This window comes from Saccopteryx leptura, chromosome 2 (assembly GCF_036850995.1).
Source record: "Saccopteryx leptura isolate mSacLep1 chromosome 2, mSacLep1_pri_phased_curated, whole genome shotgun sequence".
Lineage (NCBI taxonomy): Eukaryota > Metazoa > Chordata > Mammalia > Chiroptera > Emballonuridae > Saccopteryx > Saccopteryx leptura.
This window is the reverse complement of record NC_089504.1, coordinates 215,605,540-215,626,069: the sequence shown is the minus strand read 5'-3', so window position 1 is coordinate 215,626,069 and position 20,530 is coordinate 215,605,540. Positions and strand designations below refer to the sequence as shown.

The 20,530-nt window shown below is 50.3% G+C and overlaps 1 protein-coding gene across 9 annotated transcripts in view; it reads left to right on the top strand.

Moving 5' to 3' along the window:
• TRPM2 (transient receptor potential cation channel subfamily M member 2) overlaps positions 1-20,530 on the top strand; it is a 52,857-nt gene that overhangs the window by 5,871 nt on the left and 26,456 nt on the right. For 8 of the 9 annotated variants that reach the window (XM_066370037.1, XM_066370042.1, XM_066370039.1 and 5 more), the window contains exons 4-12: positions 3,765-3,933; positions 5,366-5,546; positions 6,056-6,222; positions 7,201-7,381; positions 8,609-8,670; positions 9,660-9,860; positions 14,172-14,274; positions 18,465-18,586; positions 18,830-19,183. In XM_066370037.1, coding sequence (XP_066226134.1) covers positions 3,765-3,933; positions 5,366-5,546; positions 6,056-6,222; positions 7,201-7,381; positions 8,609-8,670; positions 9,660-9,860; positions 14,172-14,274; positions 18,465-18,586; positions 18,830-19,183 — 1,540 coding nt within the window. The remainder of the gene's footprint in view (positions 1-3,764; positions 3,934-5,365; positions 5,547-6,055; positions 6,223-7,200; positions 7,382-8,608; positions 8,671-9,659; positions 9,861-14,171; positions 14,275-18,464; positions 18,587-18,829; positions 19,184-20,530) is intronic. The other variant, XM_066370040.1, reaches the window with a different exon arrangement.

Genomic DNA, 20,530 nt, shown 5'->3' with positions numbered 1-20,530 from the left:
CCAGTGGTTCGGGCTCATCATTGCATACCTCGAGAGCAGCTCATGCTCCTCTGGAATAGTGTTATGGGGCTCAGGGACTGGAAAGGGCCCTGGGGAAAGTCCACAACTCAGACTCCTCACTGAGGAAGAGGCCAAGTCCAGACAGGCCCACCCTGTCTGAGGGTGAGGTGGGAGGCAGGGCCACTTTGCCTCCAAGCTGCTGGATGTTGCTCTCCTGGACCATGGGCTCCCCCTGACTCGTGTAAACCTGAGGGCATCTGTGGAGGGATGTCACACGGTCCTGTTCCTGGGATAGAGAGCTTCGGGGTGGTGTTTCTTGTTTTATTACATTTATTGGGGTAAAAGTGGTTAACATTGTATAAATTTGAGGTTTACAGCTTTATAATTCCACATTCATGTACTCCATTGTGTGCTTACCATCTGAAATCTACTCTCCTCCCGTCACTGTGTATTTGACCCCTTCATCCTCTCATCCTCCCCTCTGTAACCACCATACTGTTGTCTGTGTTTTGTTTGTTTGTTTTTTGCTTTCTGCTTTATGTCTCACATGTGAGCGACATTTTCTATTTCTTGTCTTCTTTCACCTGATTTCTTTTGTGTGGCACAATACTCTCAAGATTCATCCATGTCACAAATGACAGTATTTTATCTTTTTTTGCAGCTGAGTAGTATTCCATTGTATAGATGAAACATAAACATAAGCTTATTTAGGGACCTTGGTTCTCAGAGGGGTTTTTGTGAACTTGACCCCCAAAGGCAAGGGAAGTAAAAGAAAAAATAAACAGATTACATAAATTTAAAAATCAAAAGAAACCATCAACAAACAAAAAGGAGACCAACTGAATTGGAGAAGATATTGCCAACAATACCTCTGATAAGGAGCTAATTGCCGAGACCAGCTTGACAATGAGTGTGCATGAAAGGAAGGTGCTGCAGGACTTAAGAAAAAACACACACAAGATCGATCCAACAGAGAGAAAAGATGGGTACAGGGGACTCCCAGCCTCTAGGACTGAGAGGCTAGATCTCTGCAGCCACATCGTATTTATTCATGTTTATGCTCATCAAGCAAATCAGCAGAGCCTATGTCAAATTAGCCTAGAATGGATTCAGGTGCAGAGAAGGATGATTAACTAATAGCTTTCAGGTATGCAGGAAAAGGCTATAGGGATCAGCTGCTTCCTTTAAACAATCTTATCTGTGCTTGCTACGGTAGCCTTCTGCCTTCCAGGGACCGAAGTCCCCCAAAGACTTGTCTCAGGACAACAGTCTAATTCCTGGCCATTTTCTTATAGCTAATAGCCAAAATATATAAAGAACTCATATAACAAAGCAATATAAAAGAAACAGTCCTAGTAAAAAATGAGCAGAGCTCTGAACAGACACTTTTCCAAGGAAGACTTACAGATGGCCAACAGATATATGAAAAGGTGCTCAACATCACCAATGATCAGGGAAATGCAAATCAAAACACCTGTTAGGATGGCTGTTATCAATAAGAGAAATAAGTGTTGGTGAGAACATGGAGAAACAGAACTCTCATACACTGCAGGTGGGAATGTAAAGTGGTACAACCACTCTGGAAAACAGTATGAAGGTTTCTCAAAAAATTAAGACTAGAGCTACCATATGACCCAGAACTCCCTCTTTGTTGATACTCCTTGAGGACGAAAAGTGTATAGATTCTAGGTTATGTTTCCTTTCCAGCCACACTGTAGTCTGTGCTGTGTCACAAATAGGCCACACTCTTCCTTGCTTCTTGTTACCTGTATAACTCGTTTATCCTTCAAGGCCTGAAGCAAATGCTGCTTCTGCTGTGGAGCCCTCCTGGGCCACTCTCCAGGGAGTATAACTGCTCCCTCTCACCATACTCTGTGTAGTTCTCTTTTCTGAGTTCTGACCTCTGACCAAGGCAGAGTCAGTTTTTACTTCCCACACTGGACAAGTAGCAGCCAGCTGCTTACATTTGCTGAATAACAGTGGGGGAGGAGCATCCTGTGTGGAGACGATAGGAGAGGATTATGACATGGAATCAGATGTGAATGAGCACTGTTGTTTCTGGGATGCTGTGATATGCTCAGGGTGTTGTCACTAAAAGTGTCCTGTAGATGTGTGGGGGTTTACACCCTGGCTTGGCTCCTCTTCAGATAAGAGTCTTCATTTCTCAAGGGTAGTCCCGGGCCAGACCTTGACTTAAAGAAAGTTGTCCCCGTGTTTTAGGGGACAGCTTTGTGGCTGGTGACCTCGAGTGTGCTTGGTGCAGGATCAGAGTTTCAGGTTTTACATGCATGTATTCTGACAATAGCCTGAGTACTTTGCATTGAGTTCTCCAGTCTTAGTTATTTTAAAATAGGTTTATAAAAGTAGTCTTATAGGGAACTTGTGATACACAAGCTTCCTTTATAGGAACTGCTGGTTTCAAACACATTTTGAAGACCGCAATCTGGTTCCTAGTTGTCGGGTCCAGGGCCACCCTCGATTGAAGCCCAGACCCTTCTTTCCTCTGAACCCTGAACCCGTGGAGAAGTGTTGATGGGTTGATGAGGGCTGGGGAGACAGGTTGGATTTGAGGCAGAAATGGGACTTTCTGCTCCTTTCATGCTTCTGTCTGCTTTGACAACATTGCTCTCAGTATGCGTTTAGTTCTGAAAACTTCCAGAAACACCTTTATTAGTATGAGGTTTCCTGCAAGGAGCTGCTGCTCCAGGGTGATAACAGAGGGAATGGCCTGTTTGTTCAGATGTTACCTGAGTGGGAGCAATTCTTTGCATAATTCCTGGGTCAGCAGTTTCAGTGTGGTTCCTGCGCTGTGTCAGGCTTGGAAACACCACATGGACTTAAGCTCTGATCTCATCAGGGGGCAGTGGTTCAGAGAGGAGGGAAAGGAGGCAGCTTGTGACAGCTTGTTAGAAATGTAAGAAAATTTGGGTTAGCCTTGGGCCAGGATATGAGAGCTCAGGTGACTTTCTTTCCTGTCGTGGCCCATAAATTGAGGAGGCCACCCAGGGTATTCTCTAAGATCCCTGCAAGTCTAGAAGTGCCTTGCATCTGCTGGAGGGGTCTGAAGCAGGGTCAGACGGGCCTGTGCTCTCAGCCCCGGTGGCCCCACACAAGCAGCAGAAACACGGGTAGCAAGGGACCGGGTTTGTGAGCAGTGAAAGGACAGCCCAAAGGGGGACCAGGAGCACTTGGGTTTGGGGCACACTGTGGTTCCCTTAACCAAGCCCTGGTTCTCAGCATGCTCAGTTAATTTGCATTGATAAAATAACTTTATAAATTATTACAGCCTCATTTGACCTTCATGAATTTGTCAGGGTTGAGGTCAGGGAATGTATTATTTTTCCCATTTAATGATTGAGAAACTGAAATTCAAAGTACCTAAGATCCCACACTTAGCAAGTGGCAAGAGACCTGTTTTTTCTTTCCTCCTGGTCCAGTAGTCTGTCCCCTGTATCAGCTGGCTCAGGTTTTAGACTTTCTTTTTTATTTGGTCTCATCTGTATTTAGTCTTTTAGGTCATTTGTTAACCATCACAACATAGGACTCTAAAAAATTTATAGATTTCCAGTTAAACAAGGTGTAATTGGCTGGGTGGGGCAGAGGTGCTTCTTTGCTGCCCCGATGTGGCCACACTGACACATAACGGTGGCTGGGGGCCATGTTCCTGCTGGGTGGGGGCGAGAGTCCTGACTCTCCATGGGGCCTCCCCCAGCGGGGAGCAGGAGGGACACCCTGGCACTGTGCTGACTGGGCGGTCTTTGCAGGAAGGTGGTGTGTGAGTGCGGCTACACGCGCGAGCAGCACTTGGAGGAGGCCATCAGGTCCCAGGCCTTCCAGGGCAAGGAATGGGACCCAAAAAAGCACGTCCAGGAGATGCCAACAGATGCCTTTGGTGACATTGTCTTCACAGGCCTGAGCCAGAAGGTGGGAAAGGTTGGTTTCCATCACCCTGTCCCCAGAGCCCACCAGTGGTGATGCACAGTGGCCAGACTTCCAAGGTGGGAGTAGGAGGCTGGCTAAAACCCTGGGCCTGGGGTACAGCACCCTCTCAGCATCCAGGATGGGGCAAGTGGGGGCTTCCCATGGCTAACAGGACACGCGCACGCAAGCATGGTGCTTTCAGCATCCTTGGTTACTGCAGAGCAGGTCAAAGCTGCAGCCAGGTGTGTGGTGTGAGTCAATTGTGTCTGGGAGGCCCTGGATGTTTTTTCAGGCCCGGGAGGGAGCAGGGAAACACACTGGACACAGGCACCAGTGCTGGAGGAGTAGCAGTGAGGAGGTGGGGAGGATCTCAGGGATAGGATGGCACAGCAGAGGCTGGTAGGAAAGGTGAGAGCTTCACCAGGTGGTTGAGCAGGGTAAGGCAGGATCCCGGCAGAACTTCAGATTTCGGGGTGATCCCTGGACTGGCAGCATCACTGAGCAAGTTCTCAGCCCTATCCCAGTCCTGCAGAATTGGGGGTCCCACTCACTTGCATTTTAACCAGCCTTCCCACAGCCTTCTCTTCCAGCTACTGAGCACCACAGTCCTATGGGGTCTGGTGGAGCCACTTAGTTCTGTGCTGGGTTTCTGGAATCCCTAACTCTTATACTAGAGGAGTGAGACATTGCCACTCAATTCTTCTGAGTCATGAAGATCCTGCTCATGTGGCTAAGGATATGGAACAAGGAAGGTCCTGGGGATGATGTCACACCAGTCCTAGACTTCCTGGGGGTCATCTGCCCCAGAGCCACCCTGCATCAGTACTGTCAAGTATTGGGTGCCCTCTAAGCCCCTGTCCCTTTGAGCTGCTGTAAGGGTGATTCCAGGCTGGCTGGGTCTCTAACCCGATAGGAGGAGTCCCTGAGAAGGGAAGGGACAGGGTGTCTCCTGCAACCAGAGGCTCAGAATAAGAGCAGCCTCTGAGCAAGGTCTGAACTAGAGTCGAGGACAGCTGACTTCATGTGATGACGGCCAGGCGACCTAGAGCAGGTGCTGGCCAAGAGGGAGGTGGCACTGGGTAAAGAGAAGTAGAGACACTCTGGTGTCACACCAGAGGAGTCGATGGCAGGCAGGACTGTGACACATGACTGGAACTGGCACAAGGGGCTTCAGCCTTCACAGAACAGGGGACATGGAGAAGGTGCTGTGGTTCTGAGCTGTGGGAGAATGACAGGCTGGCTCCTTGGGCCTCATCTCCCCCTTTTCTGTCTATCTGTGTGCTGCCTGGGCATGGCCACTTGTATTTGTAGGACCTAGACCAGGCCATGAGTCATCCACTTGCTGGGCTGGGGCTCTCAGGCATGGCCGGGTGTAGGGTTTCTGGGGACTTGAGTGGGTGCCCACTGACTGGGGGCTCCTCTGCTGTCTCCTGATTCCCTGCAGTACGTCCGCCTCTCTCAGGACACTCCCTCCAGTGTGACCTACCAACTCATGACCCAGCACTGGGGCCTCGAGGTCCCCAACCTCCTCATCTCGGTCACAGGCGGGGCCAAGGACTTCAACATGAAGCCCCGGCTGAAGAGCGTCTTCCGCAGAGGCCTGGTCAAGGTGGCCCAGACCACAGGTAGGCCCCGGAGTGCTGAGGGGGCTGAGGAGATGGAGCCAGGCAAGTGGGTCCCTGCAAGGCAGAGTCAAGACTTTGGGACTGGTTAGCCCTCAGGAGTCACCAAGGTCACACCTGGCCGGATGGTGAAGGGTCTGGTCAGACTCACTCACCTCGCCCACCCACAGCTCCATCCTCCACACACTGCTGCTGCCCCTGGGCTGTTCAGTGGGGCAGATGTGGCTTCACTCAGCTGCCCAGTGGTGATGCCCTCTGGGCCTGGAGAAGGGGCCGGGAAGCCCTGAGCCTCCACTGCCGGTAGGGAGGGGGCCGGAGGAGGCTGTGTTATCCATGGGGTGTCAGTGAGAGGTTCTCTGTTAACTAATGTTTTTGAGACTTACACCTGAACATGGGTTTGAAAGCCCCGCAGTTAGGGGGCAGGAGAGTCAGAAGTGCACAGGGCTCTGGGTGTCAGGTGTATGCATGGCAGGGTGCACACCAGGACTCATGTGCCTGCCCACCTTCCCCAGGGGCCTGGATTATCACTGGGGGGTCCCACACCGGTGTGATGAAGCAGGTGGGTGAGGCCGTGCGTGACTTCAGCCTGAGCAGCAGCTACAACGAAGGAGAAGTCGTCACCATTGGGATTGCCACGTGGGGCACTGTGCACAACAGAGAGGGCCTGATCCACCCCACGGTGAGCTGTGCGGCCCGCCTCGGGGTGGGGGGACTCTGAGGAGGTGCTGTCAGGATCTTATGGGTACGGCAGTGGACAGACCATCATCTGGGCACCAGAGTACATGCACAATAGAGGGAAAAAGCTGGACAGGATTAAAGGAGACCTGGGCTCACAACCCCCATAGTGTGGTCTATTAGACCCTGGTGACTTGGGACAAGTAGCTAACTTGGCTAGACTCTTGTTTGCTCTCTGAAGATGACAGGATAGGTTCACATAAAAGTCCCTAACTTGCCACCACTGGTCACCTTAACAGTCTCAAATGTGAGCAGGACTTGGTAGAAGGAGGTAACATGGCCAAGACCACACAGTGATGAGCACCTAGGTTGGATGGAACCCTGTCATTCTTGGAGGACAGCAATTGGTCCAGCAGCCACCTCTCCTGGATTCATGCCCGGGGCTGCTATAATTAATGATTGCTAACCTGACGGCTTCAAGCAACAGAAATGTCCTTTCCCATAGTCCTGGAGGCTAGCACTCTGAGATCAGCATTACTTGGCCAAAATCAAGACACTGGCAGGGTCTTGCTTCCTCCAAAGGCTGTACAGAGAAGCCATTTCTGCCTCTTTTAGCTCCTGGTGGCTGCTGGCTTTCCTTGGCTTGGGGCCACATCATTCCAGTCTCTGCCTCTGTGGTCACATGGCCACTCCTTTTCACATGTGCCTCTGTAGTCACATCCCCCTCTGTCTCTCTTATAAGGACACATATGGTGGCATTTAGGAACCACCTGGATAAATCAGGGTAATTGTCCTATGTTAAGATCCTTAATTTAGTCATAACTACAAAGACTTCTTCTGAATAAGGTCACATTTACAGGTTCCAGGGATTAGGACCTGATGTCTCTGGGGGTCACTGTCCAGCCCACAAGGCCCCTATTTCCAGCAGGTGTGATACAGAACTTCCCATCCATGTGTTTGACTCCTCCCTGGCCTCCCCCAGGGTGGCTTCCCTGCCGAGTACATCATGGATGAGGAAGGCCAGGGTCACCTGACCTGTCTGGACAGCAACCACTCCCACTTCATTCTGGTGGATGACGGGACCCATGGCCACTATGGGGTTGAGATTCCCCTGAGGACCAAGCTGGAGAAGTTCATTTCAGAGCAGACAAAGGAAAGAGGAGGTGAGGGAGCATGCTTTTATGGGTGCTCAGTTGGAGAGGGGAGCAGGCTGGTCATGGTGACGGGGACACAGCTGGCCGTGAATAGGATGTGCTGTAGGCAGCGTACTTGGGGCACATTCAGGACACACGTGGATTTCTTTACACTTGTTTAGGGAATCTCATGCTCTGTGTAACCAGGGGAGGGAAGGCAAGGCAGGCCCTGGCTTTTCTGCTCACTCCCAGGTCAGAGCCCATCCTGTGGTCACTTTACAAACTCAGTCCCTCGTGGTGGGAGAGGGTGGATTCCAGGACAGTGGGGGTCAGATACACAGGGTTTTGCACATACTGTGAGGAGGGACCCGACTTAACAGAGGCTCTAGCTCTGGACCTGGGTTGGTTCGGCAGCTAGAGAGCAGAGATGTTCAAGCTTTGTGGCACACCAGAGATCCCTGGACAGCTCAGCAGCCCAGCCCCTGCAAACCAGGACTACCCTTGGTCTCTGACTTGGGTCTGGGTAGACAGGAACTTGCATTTCTAAGTTCCCGGAGGACACTGACTTGCTGGTCGGGCATCACACTTTGAGGACCCTGCTTGATTAAGAGACCTGGGGTGGGAGTGTTTGGGGTATGTCAGTGTGCGGAGACATTGAGACATGTTGGAATTTAGAAAGCAAGTTGCCTAGAGAAAGATATTTCTAAATTCTTCACAAGACCTCTGGCTTCAGGCTGGATGAAAGGCTCAGGGTGGAACCAAATGTCCATACAGAGGACTGAGGTTCCGTTGCCACGGTTCCAACGCTGTGCTTCTGGGCCACACGGTGCATTATGCCCACCTGCCTGGGGTGTTCTAGGGTGTGCCCAGACTTGAGGCATCATGAATGGGCTGCAGAAACAAGGAGGTTGTTGGCAACTGCTGAGCAGAGAAGACTGGCTGGGGGACCCCAGCTGTCACTATGCTGTCACTCTGCTGTTCACAGTCCTTGCCTTCCCTTCCCATCCAGAAAGAGTGCGGGGGTGGCACGTGTAAGGAGAGGATTCATCACGGGCTCTCAAATTTTCTCACCTGCACAGAATAGCAGATGATGTGTGACTCCAAAGTATCAGGCTTTAAAAGCTGCTTAATATCTGTGACACATCTCCCAACTGACACCTCCATGATTAGGCGGGAGCTGGCAGTGGGTAGGGAGGCATGCCAGGTGGAGGTTCTGAGTCCCACATTCCGTAACTGGGACTCTGTGCTTCCTCCTAGGCGTGGCCATCAAGATCCCCATCGTCTGTGTGGTGTTGGAGGGAGGGCCTGGCACACTGCATGTAAGTACCAGCCACGTGGGTGGGGACCCCTGGGCCAAGTCCTGCTGCACATGGGACAACTGACCCAAAGCACTGTTAGCAGCATTCCATTTGGTCATTGGAAGGAGAGGGCAAGGAGCTTGTTCTCCATGACATGGAGAAAGTGCAGTCCACTGTGTGGCAGAGTCCTCTCCAGGCGAGGGGGAAAGGGGCACTGGCTTTGGCCCTGGGTGATTGACCAGTAAGAGGGGCCCCGGGGGGGGACTGCAGCCAGGATGGAGCTGATGGCCCCCTGCTTCCAGGACCCCTGGGCACCCGTGGGGGGTTTCTACAACTCTGCATCCATACTCAGCCCTGCGGGACCAGCAGCTGAACATCACACAGGTTCCTCAGTGGATTTAACATGCTGCCCACGGACCTTTATTCAGAAACCACTGTATGGTGTGTGGTTCACCTTGTTCGTGGTAGCTCTGCTGTAGGAATGTATGGGACATTACAGCATGCCAATTTGGGGCAGGAACATAGAAAATGTCATTTATGTTTAGTAATCTCAGGAGGTGAAAATGAAACTCTGGGGTTTCCTGGGGAGACAGGGTGCATCTGATCCCCACCCACTTCATTCTTGGATTCCTCCTTACGGTTCTTCTGCCCAGGCCACATCCTCCTGTCCAGAGCACAGTCTTACCCTGGGCCTTAATAGGGAGTAAGTCTCTGGCTCAGTCAATGCCCTCTCTTTCTGGAAATGCCTTTGTGTCCTCTCATGCTGGTGTTGCTAAGTGATGGGCCTGGAGGGGCTGGTGTGTCAGGTGCCCACCCCATAGCATGTCAGGACTGGTGCCTCTCCCCCCTGAGCAGGGGACGGTGATGCAGTAATCAGTATTTTCAGGGAATTTGGCAATATAGCCTGTTAGCCCTGATGTCAAGTGTTGTCAGAGACTTCTCCAGTTCAGGAAGTGTGACAGCGGGGTGAGGGTTTACATCCCGGCTCACGGGTGGTCTGTGTCTTGCAGACCATCTACAATGCCATCACCCATGGCACCCCATGTGTGGTGGTGGAAGGCTCAGGCCGTGTGGCCGACGTCATCGCCCAGGTGGCCAGTCTGCCCATCTCCGAGATCACCATCTCCCTGATTCAGCAGAAGCTGGCTGTGTTCTTCCAGGAGATGTTCGAGACCTTCACTGAGGGCAGGATTGTGGAGTGGACCAAGAAGGTAAGGCAGGCAGGCATGTTGGTCACCAGGTGCGGCTGACTCCCAGGTGCCGGTAGCCTGGTAAACAGGAGCAGGACACACAGGGACCAGACACAGAGGCCCTAGGGGCCTGAAGTGGGCACGTGAATGGGGCTGCGAGCCAAGCAGGCCAAGGGTCCAGGGTGGGCAGGCTGCCTGCCTGCAGGTGAGGCAGCACGCTGTCCTGCCAGGAGAGGGCGTGTCTTGAACCTGAGGCCCGCAGAACTTCAGGCCTGGGCTGGGACACGACAGGTTTGAGAGCTTAGCTGTTCTGGGAAGAGGAGCTGCTGGATTGAAGGCTGAGATGCTGGTGCTATGGTCGGGAGAGGTCAGAGGGGTGGAGAGATGAGATCTGGGCAGCCTGTGCACTGCTTGGTGATGGCAGCAGCAGGTGGCAGGGTTCTGCCCAGCATCCAAGCCTGGAGATTCAAGGTCTCCCGGAAAAATTAACGGAGGCATTCTGGGGTTGGCCAGGCAGAGCATGGCTTCCACTACCATGTAATGATCTGGGAGGTACTTCCATGCCCTCTCAGAGGCATCAGTGGGTGTGGGCCTCCTGGGGATCTTCAGGTTTAGTGAGCATTCGGGGGACCCCCCTGGTCACCAGGGCATGTGGGAGACTTCAAGGCCTGGGAGGGAGCTAGTCATTCCCTGGGCAGGATGTGCTGAGTGAAAACAGAGGGGATTTTGATACAGGAACCTATAGGTGACAGGTCCAAAGGTGCCACAGACGGGCATAGCCCTCTGCTGCAGGGGTCAGCTTCATTTCCTATGCCTGCTTTCTCTCTTGTGCTTTGTGCTTCAGAATAATTTTAGATTTGTAGGATACTTGCAAAGGTAGAGGGTCTCTCCACTCTTCACCCAACCTCTCCTGATGTTAAAATCCTACATGCCTCAGTGCATTTTCAGAACTGAGAAGTAAATGTTGGTACGTCGCTGTTAAATAACTCAGACTGTTTGGATTTTGCATTGACCCACAAACGTCCTCTTTCTGCCCCAGGATCCAAACCAAGACACCAGATTCCAGTTAGCCTGCTCTCTTTCATTATCTTTTTCTTTTCCTTTTTAAGTGTGACATTAGCTAGCCCTCCTGATTTTAAGGACTTTCTGGAACATTATCTTATGAACTAGATGACAGAGGGCTGCTCTGGGAGGGGAGGCTTTCTGCCAGTCTTCTTCATTCCTGAGCTGTGAGCCCCATGGGCACCCCACCCCTAAGATCCTAGGTTTGGACCCTCCCCCTGGACTCCCCAGCCCCACCACATTTCCTGTGAGGATTGAGGACCACAGCCACCCTGAAGCTCAGTCTTTTCACTTTCAAATGCATTAAAGGTTATTTTGTTTTGTTATCCCTACCGTGGAAGATAAATTGTTGCAGATGGGTGGAGAAGTTGCAAGGGTGTGGTATTCACTCTAGATTGTAGGGAAGGACTCCTCCAATACTGTACAGCTCAGTTGGGAACCCTGGGTCACTTGAAATGGACCTCAGAAACAGTTGTTTACCCAATCCAGATTGCAGGGGGCCCCCATGTGCTCACAGCCATGACCCCAGCCTCCAAAAGTGTGAGGGAGTATGTCTGGGCCAGTCCTCAGCATTGCGTGAAGTCCGTGGCCAGCTGGATAAGCTTAGGGGAGAGTCCTCTCACCCTGGTTCTTCTGGTCATGCCAACTGCTGTCTCAGCCACATTCTGGGGGTTGGGGGCCAGCTGTCTGGAGCTCACCTGACTTCTCTTTCTTGGCAGGATTCTCAGTGAGGGCACTCAGTACCTTTCTGATTCTCGTTTCCTCAATAACAAGTTGGGGCTGCAAAGTCGTAGGGTCAGTATCTTTTATCCAGCTCTGTGAATGATGGGCCAGGGTGTAAAAGTCCTGGAAATTCAGTTTTAAGTGCCTGACATGCTTTCCAGAGCAGGTCTGTGGAGCAGCTTAGCCCCGGCTGTGTGTAACTTCAGGGCACATGGGCAGGGCACAGGGACACATCATAGGCGGCCAAGTGTGGGGAGGATGCTTTCTTTGGGAGCTGTGGTGTGGGCGGGCTGCTGAGGGTTTGGTCCCTGGTGGGGCGGAGGGCAGAAGGCAGTGAGCTCACTGTGGATGGGTGTCTGTAGTGGCACAGAGACTTGTTCTTGTCGGTGCTTCTTGTGGTCTGAGGGTGACCTCGTTAGACTGGATGTTCGATCAGACTGTCTTTGCTGTGTAGTCAGGTCAGTTTGTGAAGACACCGAGGTCTGGCCATGCACGTCAGCTCAGCTCCCCATGGAGCCATTGGGAATTGGTGGGCAAAGCCAGAGGCCTTTCCTCAGTTAGTTTATAAATTATGCAGATAATTCTCAGAACTGAATCTAACCCACCATTGTCAAAAGGTGGCTGTTGTAGTCCACTCTCTGCTGCCGAGTCAAGGCCATGAAAATGGTACTCATATAGTGCAGTCTTGGGCCATGCCGAGGGGAGGACCCTTCACTCTCACTCTTGTTCGAAGGGAGGGGATCTCCAGCTGGTCCCGAGCAGTGACCCGTTTGGTGAAGTCCAGAGTGTGGGTCAGTACTGCACTGGGCGGCAGCGTGAGCTGGACGGCCTCTTCCCTTGGGGCTGCTGGTGATGCACGTGAACCCCAGCCTTAGGGGTCTCCTCGCGGGGCTCACAGCCAGCACTGAGTAGCTGTGGGTCAGGAGGATGCACTTGCCCTCTCTCAGCACTGCTCTTCTTGTCTGTCAAATAGGGACAATGACACTTAACCTCAGAGGATGGGACTAGAGCACTTACGCAATATGCTTAGTTTTGCATTTCAAAGATATAGCTATCATGTGAACCAAAGGCTGGGTTAAGTTCAGAAGACATTTTGGCTGGAGGATGGGTGGGGCCAGGGAGACCAGGAGTTATTTTGGAGTTGATGTGAAAGCTGGACCTCAGGGACGGGGAAGATTGGGATCTTAGGGGCAGAAGTGGGGTGTGAGAGGCGCTTTGTAGGTGAGGAGCAATCATCTGGAACATGAGCAGCAGACTGGGAGAGGAAGGGAAGGCAGGGGAGGCCGGGTGTGACCAGTCTGGGGGTCTGGGGGAGGCATCTGAAAGCTTTGAGAGCCATGAGGGACCTGTGGAACATGTAACCCTGGCCCCAGGATGAAGGGATTATGGGGAACAGCAACTGGTAGCAGCAGGGATCAATGTAATAGACAGGCAGACAGACAGATAGACAGGTGGTAGGTAGATGGTAGGTAGATAGAGACATAGATACATAGGTACAAAGATAGGTTGGGTGTGTGTGGGTATATATATATAATATGTATATATATATATATATATATATATATATATATATATATATATATACCCACACACACATGTAGGTAGATAGGTAGGCAGGATATATAAGTAGGTAGATAAGTAGAGTGGGCAGATAGATATGTGGATTCATGAGTAGATAGGTAGGTAGATGGATGATTGGATGGATGGATAGATGGATGGATGCATGGATGCATGGATGCATGGATGGGTGGATGGGTATGTAGGCAGATAGGTGGGTAGGCAGGTGAGGTGAGGAATGGCAAGGCCTTGGCGAGAGGACCAGGGGCAGAAGTCTTAAGTTAAAGCTATGCTGGCTCTTCAGCAGATACCACCTCATGGGCAAGGTGAGCATTCTTTTTTTTTTTTTTTTTGTATTTTTCTGAAGCTGGAAACGGGGAGAGACAGTCAGACAGACTCCGCATGCGCCCGACCGGGATCCACCCGGCACGCCCACCAGGGGCGATGCTCTGCCCACCAGGGGGCGATGCTCTGCCCCGCCGGGGCGTCGCTCTGCCGCGACCAGAGCCACTCTAGCGCCTGGGGCAGAGGCCAAGGAGCCATCCCCAGCGCTCGGGCCATCTTTGCTCCAATGGAGCCTTGGCTGCGGGAGGGGAAGAGAGAGACAGAGAGGAAGGGGGGGGGGTGGAGAAGCAAATGGGCGCTTCTCCTATGTGCCCTGGCCGGGAATCGAACCCGGGTCCCCCGCACGCTAGGCCGATGCTCTACCGCTGAGCCAACCGGCCAGGGCTGAGGTGAGCATTCTTTACACTTGGGTTGTGTTTTCTACTCAATAGACCATTTGCAAACATCACATATTTGGTACTTAAGCATCTTCATCTTCACTGTCCAGCACATGGGGAGTCGAAGAGGTGACCCTAACCATGAAGGTGGGCAGGACTCATGCCCAGGGCTCTGGCTCCATGTTCAGGCCTTGATTGTCTGGGTGCCCCTGGAGGAGGCCGGAGGCCCACTTGTTGCTGAGACCTCACTTGGGGAATGTTTTTGCAGATCCAGGACATTGTCCGGAAGCGGCAGCTGCTGACTATCTTCCGGGAGGGTAAGGACGGCCAGCAGGACGTGGATGTGGCCATCCTGCAGGCCTTGCTGAAAGGTGAGGATCAGCCAAAGTGGGGACCAAGGGGAAAAGCCAGAACAGGGATGCTCAGGACCCTGAGTCCTAGTTGGTCAGATGCAGTGGTCAGAGGGCAGCTGGCAGGTGGGTGCTGACTGCTGTGTCGGGGTACAGGCATCTTTCTCAACTTTCCATTTTAAATGAAATCTGAGTGTAGTTCACACTGATTTATCACTTTGTGGTCATCATAGTTTCTTATAAAATTTCAGGGTAGAAAGACAAAACCTTAGAAGTCCCACTCCTGACCCTGCACACTTGATCCCGTGATTGAACTCCCTGCCTCCTCTGCAGTAGAGGTTCCTTCTGAACGATCAAGCTCTGGGCAGTCTCCTTGGTCTCTCCTCTGCCCCTTGGCTGCTCTTTCCAGGCCAACACTTTCCTCTTCCCCCTTCTTCCACTTCTAGGGGAGGCAAGTGCTTTCCTGTAATTCCCACGGGCCCCCAGGCTAAGACTCTGACACTGAATGGGAAGCTTGTGTGGTGGAGTATCAAATGTGACCTTTATTTCTGTTCACCTATTCCATGCCCCTCTCACTGACAGAAGGACTGGAGATTGCCCATAAAACCTCAACTGACTGATGAGATTGTTAAAACTTAGAGACTTTGCCTGACCAGGCGGTGGGGCAGTGCATAGAGCATCAGACTGGGATGCCGAGGACCCAGGTTTGAGACCCCGAGGTCGCCAGCTTGAGCACGGGCTCATCTGGTTTGAGCAAAGCTCACTAGCTTGAACCCAAGGTCACTGGCTCGAGCAAGGGGTTACTCGGTCTGTTGAAGGCCCACGGTCAAGGCTCATATGAGAAAGCAATCAATGAACAACTAAGGTGTCGCAACGAAAAACTGATGATTGATGCTTCTCATCTCTCTCCATTCCTATCTGTCTGTCCCTGTCTATCCCTCTCTCTGACTCTCTCTCTGTCTCTGTAAAAAAAACAAAAAATAAACAAAAACACACACTACAACAACAACAAAACTTAGAGACTTCCATTGAAAGGAAGATTCTTGCTGGAACAGAGAAGAATCAGGAAGAGCTGGTTTAACAGAATCCGAGCCACTCCCTCCCGGTACCAACAGAGGAAAGCATGGGGTAGGACAGGGAGCTGTGATTCACCAAGTGCATATCTGGTGCAGACAGGGGTCCCAGGGTGTTCCCGTCACAGACGGACCATGGAAGCATCTGATTCTCTCTGCTGTCTTCTTTGACATGGCCAAAGGACTAAGAAGAGAGATGCCAGGCAGCTCGCGTCTGGGGAAACCCAAGGCTGCTGTGGCCCTCAAAGGCCATGACAAAGGGCCCTTGGAGACATTGAGTCTGACCATTAGTACACAGCTCTAGGAGAGGGGAGGGCCCCTACTCATGGCCCAGGAAGGACCCCATAGACATGGGGCACCAAGTCCTGGTGGCCTCTGCTCTCAGTCTGCTGTGTCGATGTTCAGCCAGCAAAGCTAATGTCATGGTAGTAGTCCCTTCTGTGTGCTGAGCCAGAGGGGTACGAGTGAGCCTCTGGGTGTTGGAATGTTTCAATCTTGATCTTGGTGGTGGTTATGCAGGTGCAGACGGCAGTAAAAAGCCATTGAACTATACATTTAAGATTTGTACACTGTAGAGTTCTGTTAACTTCAGTGAAAAGATTTATCAAGATGATTTTGGCATAGCTCTGTGTTGCACAGAACAAAGTGGGTGGTACCTCCATCTGTACAGGGTGAGAAAGAGAGAGATTAGGAGAGCCATTGAGAGTCTGAAAGAGAGACTGTTTATTTCTGGAAGTAAGCACAGTGTAATTGGTTATAACTGGTTGCTTAGAGGAAGGGGTGGTCCTCTGGAGTGGTTATAGGAAAATATATATACACACACACACACACACACACACACACACACACACACATATGACTTTTCCATGGCAACCCTTTGTAGATATCAACTTTATTGAGGTACAGTTTATACATAGTAACCCTCATTCTAAGTTTACTGCTGGATGAATTCTAACAGGTGTGTACATCCCACATTCCCACCACAGCCCAGATACAGGAGAGTTTCCTTGCCCCAGAAAGTTTCCTCCAGCTCCTTTGTCATCAAACTTCCCTCTACTCCACCCGGGTGGCTGTTTATCTGCTTTTTATCACTGCAGGTCAGTGACCTGTTCTAGAATGTCATGTGAGTGGAACCAGATATTATCTGTTCTTCCATGTCCTGCCTCTTTGGCTCTGTGCTGTGGTTTTGAGATTCTTCTCTGTTGTTACATGTATCAGAGCTCTGTTCCTTTTAGCTGCTGAGAGCTATTCTGTCATGAGTGGCAGTCTATTCTCTATTCATCTGCTGGTGGACATTGCAGGTTGCTCCTAGTTTGAGGCTATTATGAATATGGCTATTTGTTTTTATTTCTCTTGCGTCCACCTCTAGGAGTGGACTGTTTGGTGCTTTAGGGCAAGTGTATGTTTAACTTCATAAGAAAATGCCAAACTATTTTCCAAAAAATCGTACAGTTTTACCTCTCTGTGGTATCATCAGTCTTAGGCTGCAGCCATCCTAGTGGGTAGGAGGTGACATCTCTGTGTGGTCTCTCTGATGACTGATGATGTGAGCATCTTTTCCTGGGCTTCTTGGCCATTTGTATACCATCTTGGTGGAGTGTCTTTTGTGTCATCTGTCTATGCTTACTTGGTTTTCTGTCATTTTATCTTTGAATTGTAAGACTTCTGATATATTCTGATACAAATCCTTCGTCATATAGATGTACTGGGATATTTTCTTTTGGCTCATGGTCTGGCTTTTATATTTCTTTCAGTGTATCTTTGAAGAGCAGAAGATTTAAATTTGAATGCATTTTAATTTACCAATTTCTTCCTTTATGGTTTGTGTTCTTTGCACCCTGAGACATCTTTGCCCATCCCACAGTTCCAGTATTTCCTTCTGTTCAGTGTAGCAGCTCTACAGTCATAGCTCTTATGCTTAAGTCTATGATCCACCTCAGTTAACCTTGTGTGTGGTGTGAGGTAAGAGTCAAAGTTTTATTTTTTCCCCTTCCCTGAACAACAACCCATGTTTTAAAGTGTTAAACCAGAAAGAGAGAACATAAACTAGTCAGGCAAAATACAGTGTGTCCGTAAAGTCATGGTGCACTTTTGACCGGTCACAGGAAAGCAACAAAAGACGATAGAAATGTGAAATCTGCACCAAATAAAAGGAAAACTCTCCCAGTTTCATACCTATTCAGTGCAGTTCAAAGTGGGCTCACGCACAGATTTTTTAGGGCTCCTTAGGTAGCTATCCCGTATAGCCTCTACAGACTCGTCACTGACTGATGGCCTACCAGAACGGGGTTTCTCTACCAAACGGCCGGTTTCCTTCAACTGCTTATCCCACCGAGTAATGTTATTCCTATGTGGTGGCGCTTCGTTATTAACGTGCCGATATTCACGTTGCACTTTGGTCACGGATTCGAATTTAGCGAGCCACAGAACACACTGAACTTTCCTCTGTACCATCCACATCTCAACTGGCATGGCCATGGGCTGCTCCGCTGTATACACGGTGTTACGTCATCATCTGTGCATGCGCACATGCTGCCACATCATTCTACAGAAACTGGGAGGGTTTTCCTTTTATTTGGTGCAGATTTAACATTTCTGTCGTCTTTTGTTGCTTTCCTGTGACCGGTCAAAAGTGCACCATGACTTTATGGACACACTGTACTTGTACTGGCAACCTGGGTTAGGTGGTGTTTTTTTTTTTTTTTTTAATTGAATTTGTTAGGATGGTGAGGTGGTGGTTTTGCAATCAAGACAGAGAAGGAATGTTACAGCTCTGTGGTGGTGACTTTTGAATGTTAATTATGAAAGTTCTCACCTTTCAGAAACCAGACTAGAGACTGTGTTCTTTAAACTTAGGGCTTGACCAGGAGATGGGGCTAGGCAGAGGAGCTGGGGGGGGGGGGGACATAGTGACCAAAACCCAAGATTTCCCAATTCTAACATTGAAAGGAAAAGCTTTTATAAAGACATGTGGGTAGGGAGGACTTTGCAATTGAGCACTGAATTTAATTACTGAATTAAAATTAAGAGGCTGAGGCTGGTGACAGGTCCTGCTGCTCCAGCTTTGTTGGACGGCAGAGGAGCTGACAGGCAGTGGCTTTGAGACGCAGATTGAAGGGTCGTGTTTCCTACCTCCAGCCTCTAGGAGCCATGACCACTTTGGCCACGAGAACTGGGATCACCAGCTGAAGCTGGCAGTGGCGTGGAACCGCGTGGACATTGCCCGGAGTGAGATCTTCACAGATGAGCGGCAGTGGAAGGTATGGCCTCTTGGTTGGGGGGTGGGGGCACTGTGCCCACACAAGTCATGCCATGGGAGCGGGACGGGCCCTGCGGGATGGCCTCCATCTAGATCCAGCCTTTCTTTTGATGGAGGGTGGCCCGAACAAGTTTCCTCCTCACTAAGTTGGAGACAATAGTCATCCCCATCCAAAGCGTTGAGGTCAGGATTACAGGAGGCTGTGGCCAGACACAGCCCCTCTTCCAATGGTGCTCTCCCTCAGCCTTCAGAGCTGCACCCCATGATGACGGCCGCCCTCATCGCCAACAAGCCCGAGTTTGTGAAGCTCTTCCTGGAGAATGGGCTGCGGCTGAAGGAGTTTGTCACATGGGACACCCTGCTCTACCTGTACAAGAACCTGGACCCCTCATGCCTGTTCCACTGCAAGCTGCAGAAGGTGCTGGCGGAGGAGCCTGAGCGTGTGGTCTGCGCGCCCGCCGTGCCTGCCGTGCAGATGCACCACGTGGCTCAGGTGCTGCGGGAGCTTCTGGGTGACTTCACACAGCCGTTATACCCCCGGCCCCGCTCCAGCGATCGGCCGCGGCTCTTGCTGCCCGTGCCCCACATCAAGCTCAATGTGCGTGCTGGTAACGTGGCCCCTGCTTAGTGTGGCCTGCGTGCTGGGCCACTGCTGTGTACTTAGAGTTTTCTCTAAAAAAAAATGAGCTTATATGTTTATTAGAAAGGAAATATACTCCCTGCGTTAGCCTACTCAGCCACCATAACAAAGTACAACAGACAGAGGGCTTACATTTATTTTCTCACTGCTCTTGAGGCTGGAAGCCAGAGACCACGGAGCCAGGGGGGGTGGTTTAAGTAAGGCATTCCTTCCTGGCTTGCAGATGGCCTTTCTTCTGCTTGTACCCACATAGGGAGAGATCACTCTGTGTTGCTTCCTCTTCTTTTTAAGGACTCTAATCCTATCAGGTCAGGGTCCCATCCACATGACCTCATTTAACTGTAACCATCTCCTTAGAGACCCTGTCTCCAAATCAGTCACACTTGGGGTTGGGGCTTCAATGTATGAATTTGAGGAGGGACATAATTCAGCCCATAACTCTTTAAGAATTTTGAACGAGATGAGAGGTCATGCAAGGAGGATGATCTCCATTGTGCCCTGTACCCCTGGTTTTGCTCACCAGGTGTAACTGTTTTTTCATGTAGCCAGGTTGGAATATTCCACCCATGCCTGTGTGAGCTGCCCAGCAAGTGTGTTGCAACAATAGGAGAGGGTGTTTCTAGTTTCATCCCTATTTTATGGGAAGCCTGCAGTGTCTGTGTTAATTATGATGCTGGTGTATTGTATGCATCAGAGCAGTGGTAGTCAACCTGGTCCCTACCGCCCATTAGTGGAAGTTCCAGCTCTCATGGTGGGTGGTAGCAGAGCAACCAAAGTATAAATAAAAAGATAGATTTAACTATAGTAAGTTGTTTTATAAAGATTTATTCTGCCAAACTTAGTGAAAATCCGACATAAAGTACTTAGTAAGTAATTATTATTATATGCTTTAACTTGCTGTAACTCTGCTTTATAAATTTTATAAAGTAAAGTTACTTCCCTACTTTATAAATCACCATTACTGTGGAACCAGTGGGTGGTTAGAAAATTTTACTACTAACAGAGATACAAAAGTGGGTGGTAGGTATAAAAAGGTTGACTACCCCTGCATTAGAGAGTGTTCATCGCCTGATTCATTAAGGTTTTACAAGTGAAACCTTGGTGCTGAGTTTTATCAGTTGCGCTTTGCGAAGTTGAATTGCCCTTTGACTTTGAAGAATTCTTTAAATTGATTTCCTGATAGTGAAAGGTCTTTATTGCTGTTTTGACTCTCACTTTGATTGCAGTGTAAGATATGTTTAATATGATACCAGATTTGGTTGACAGTATTTTTAGTTTTTTTTGCATCAGAATGTTTAAGGCTTT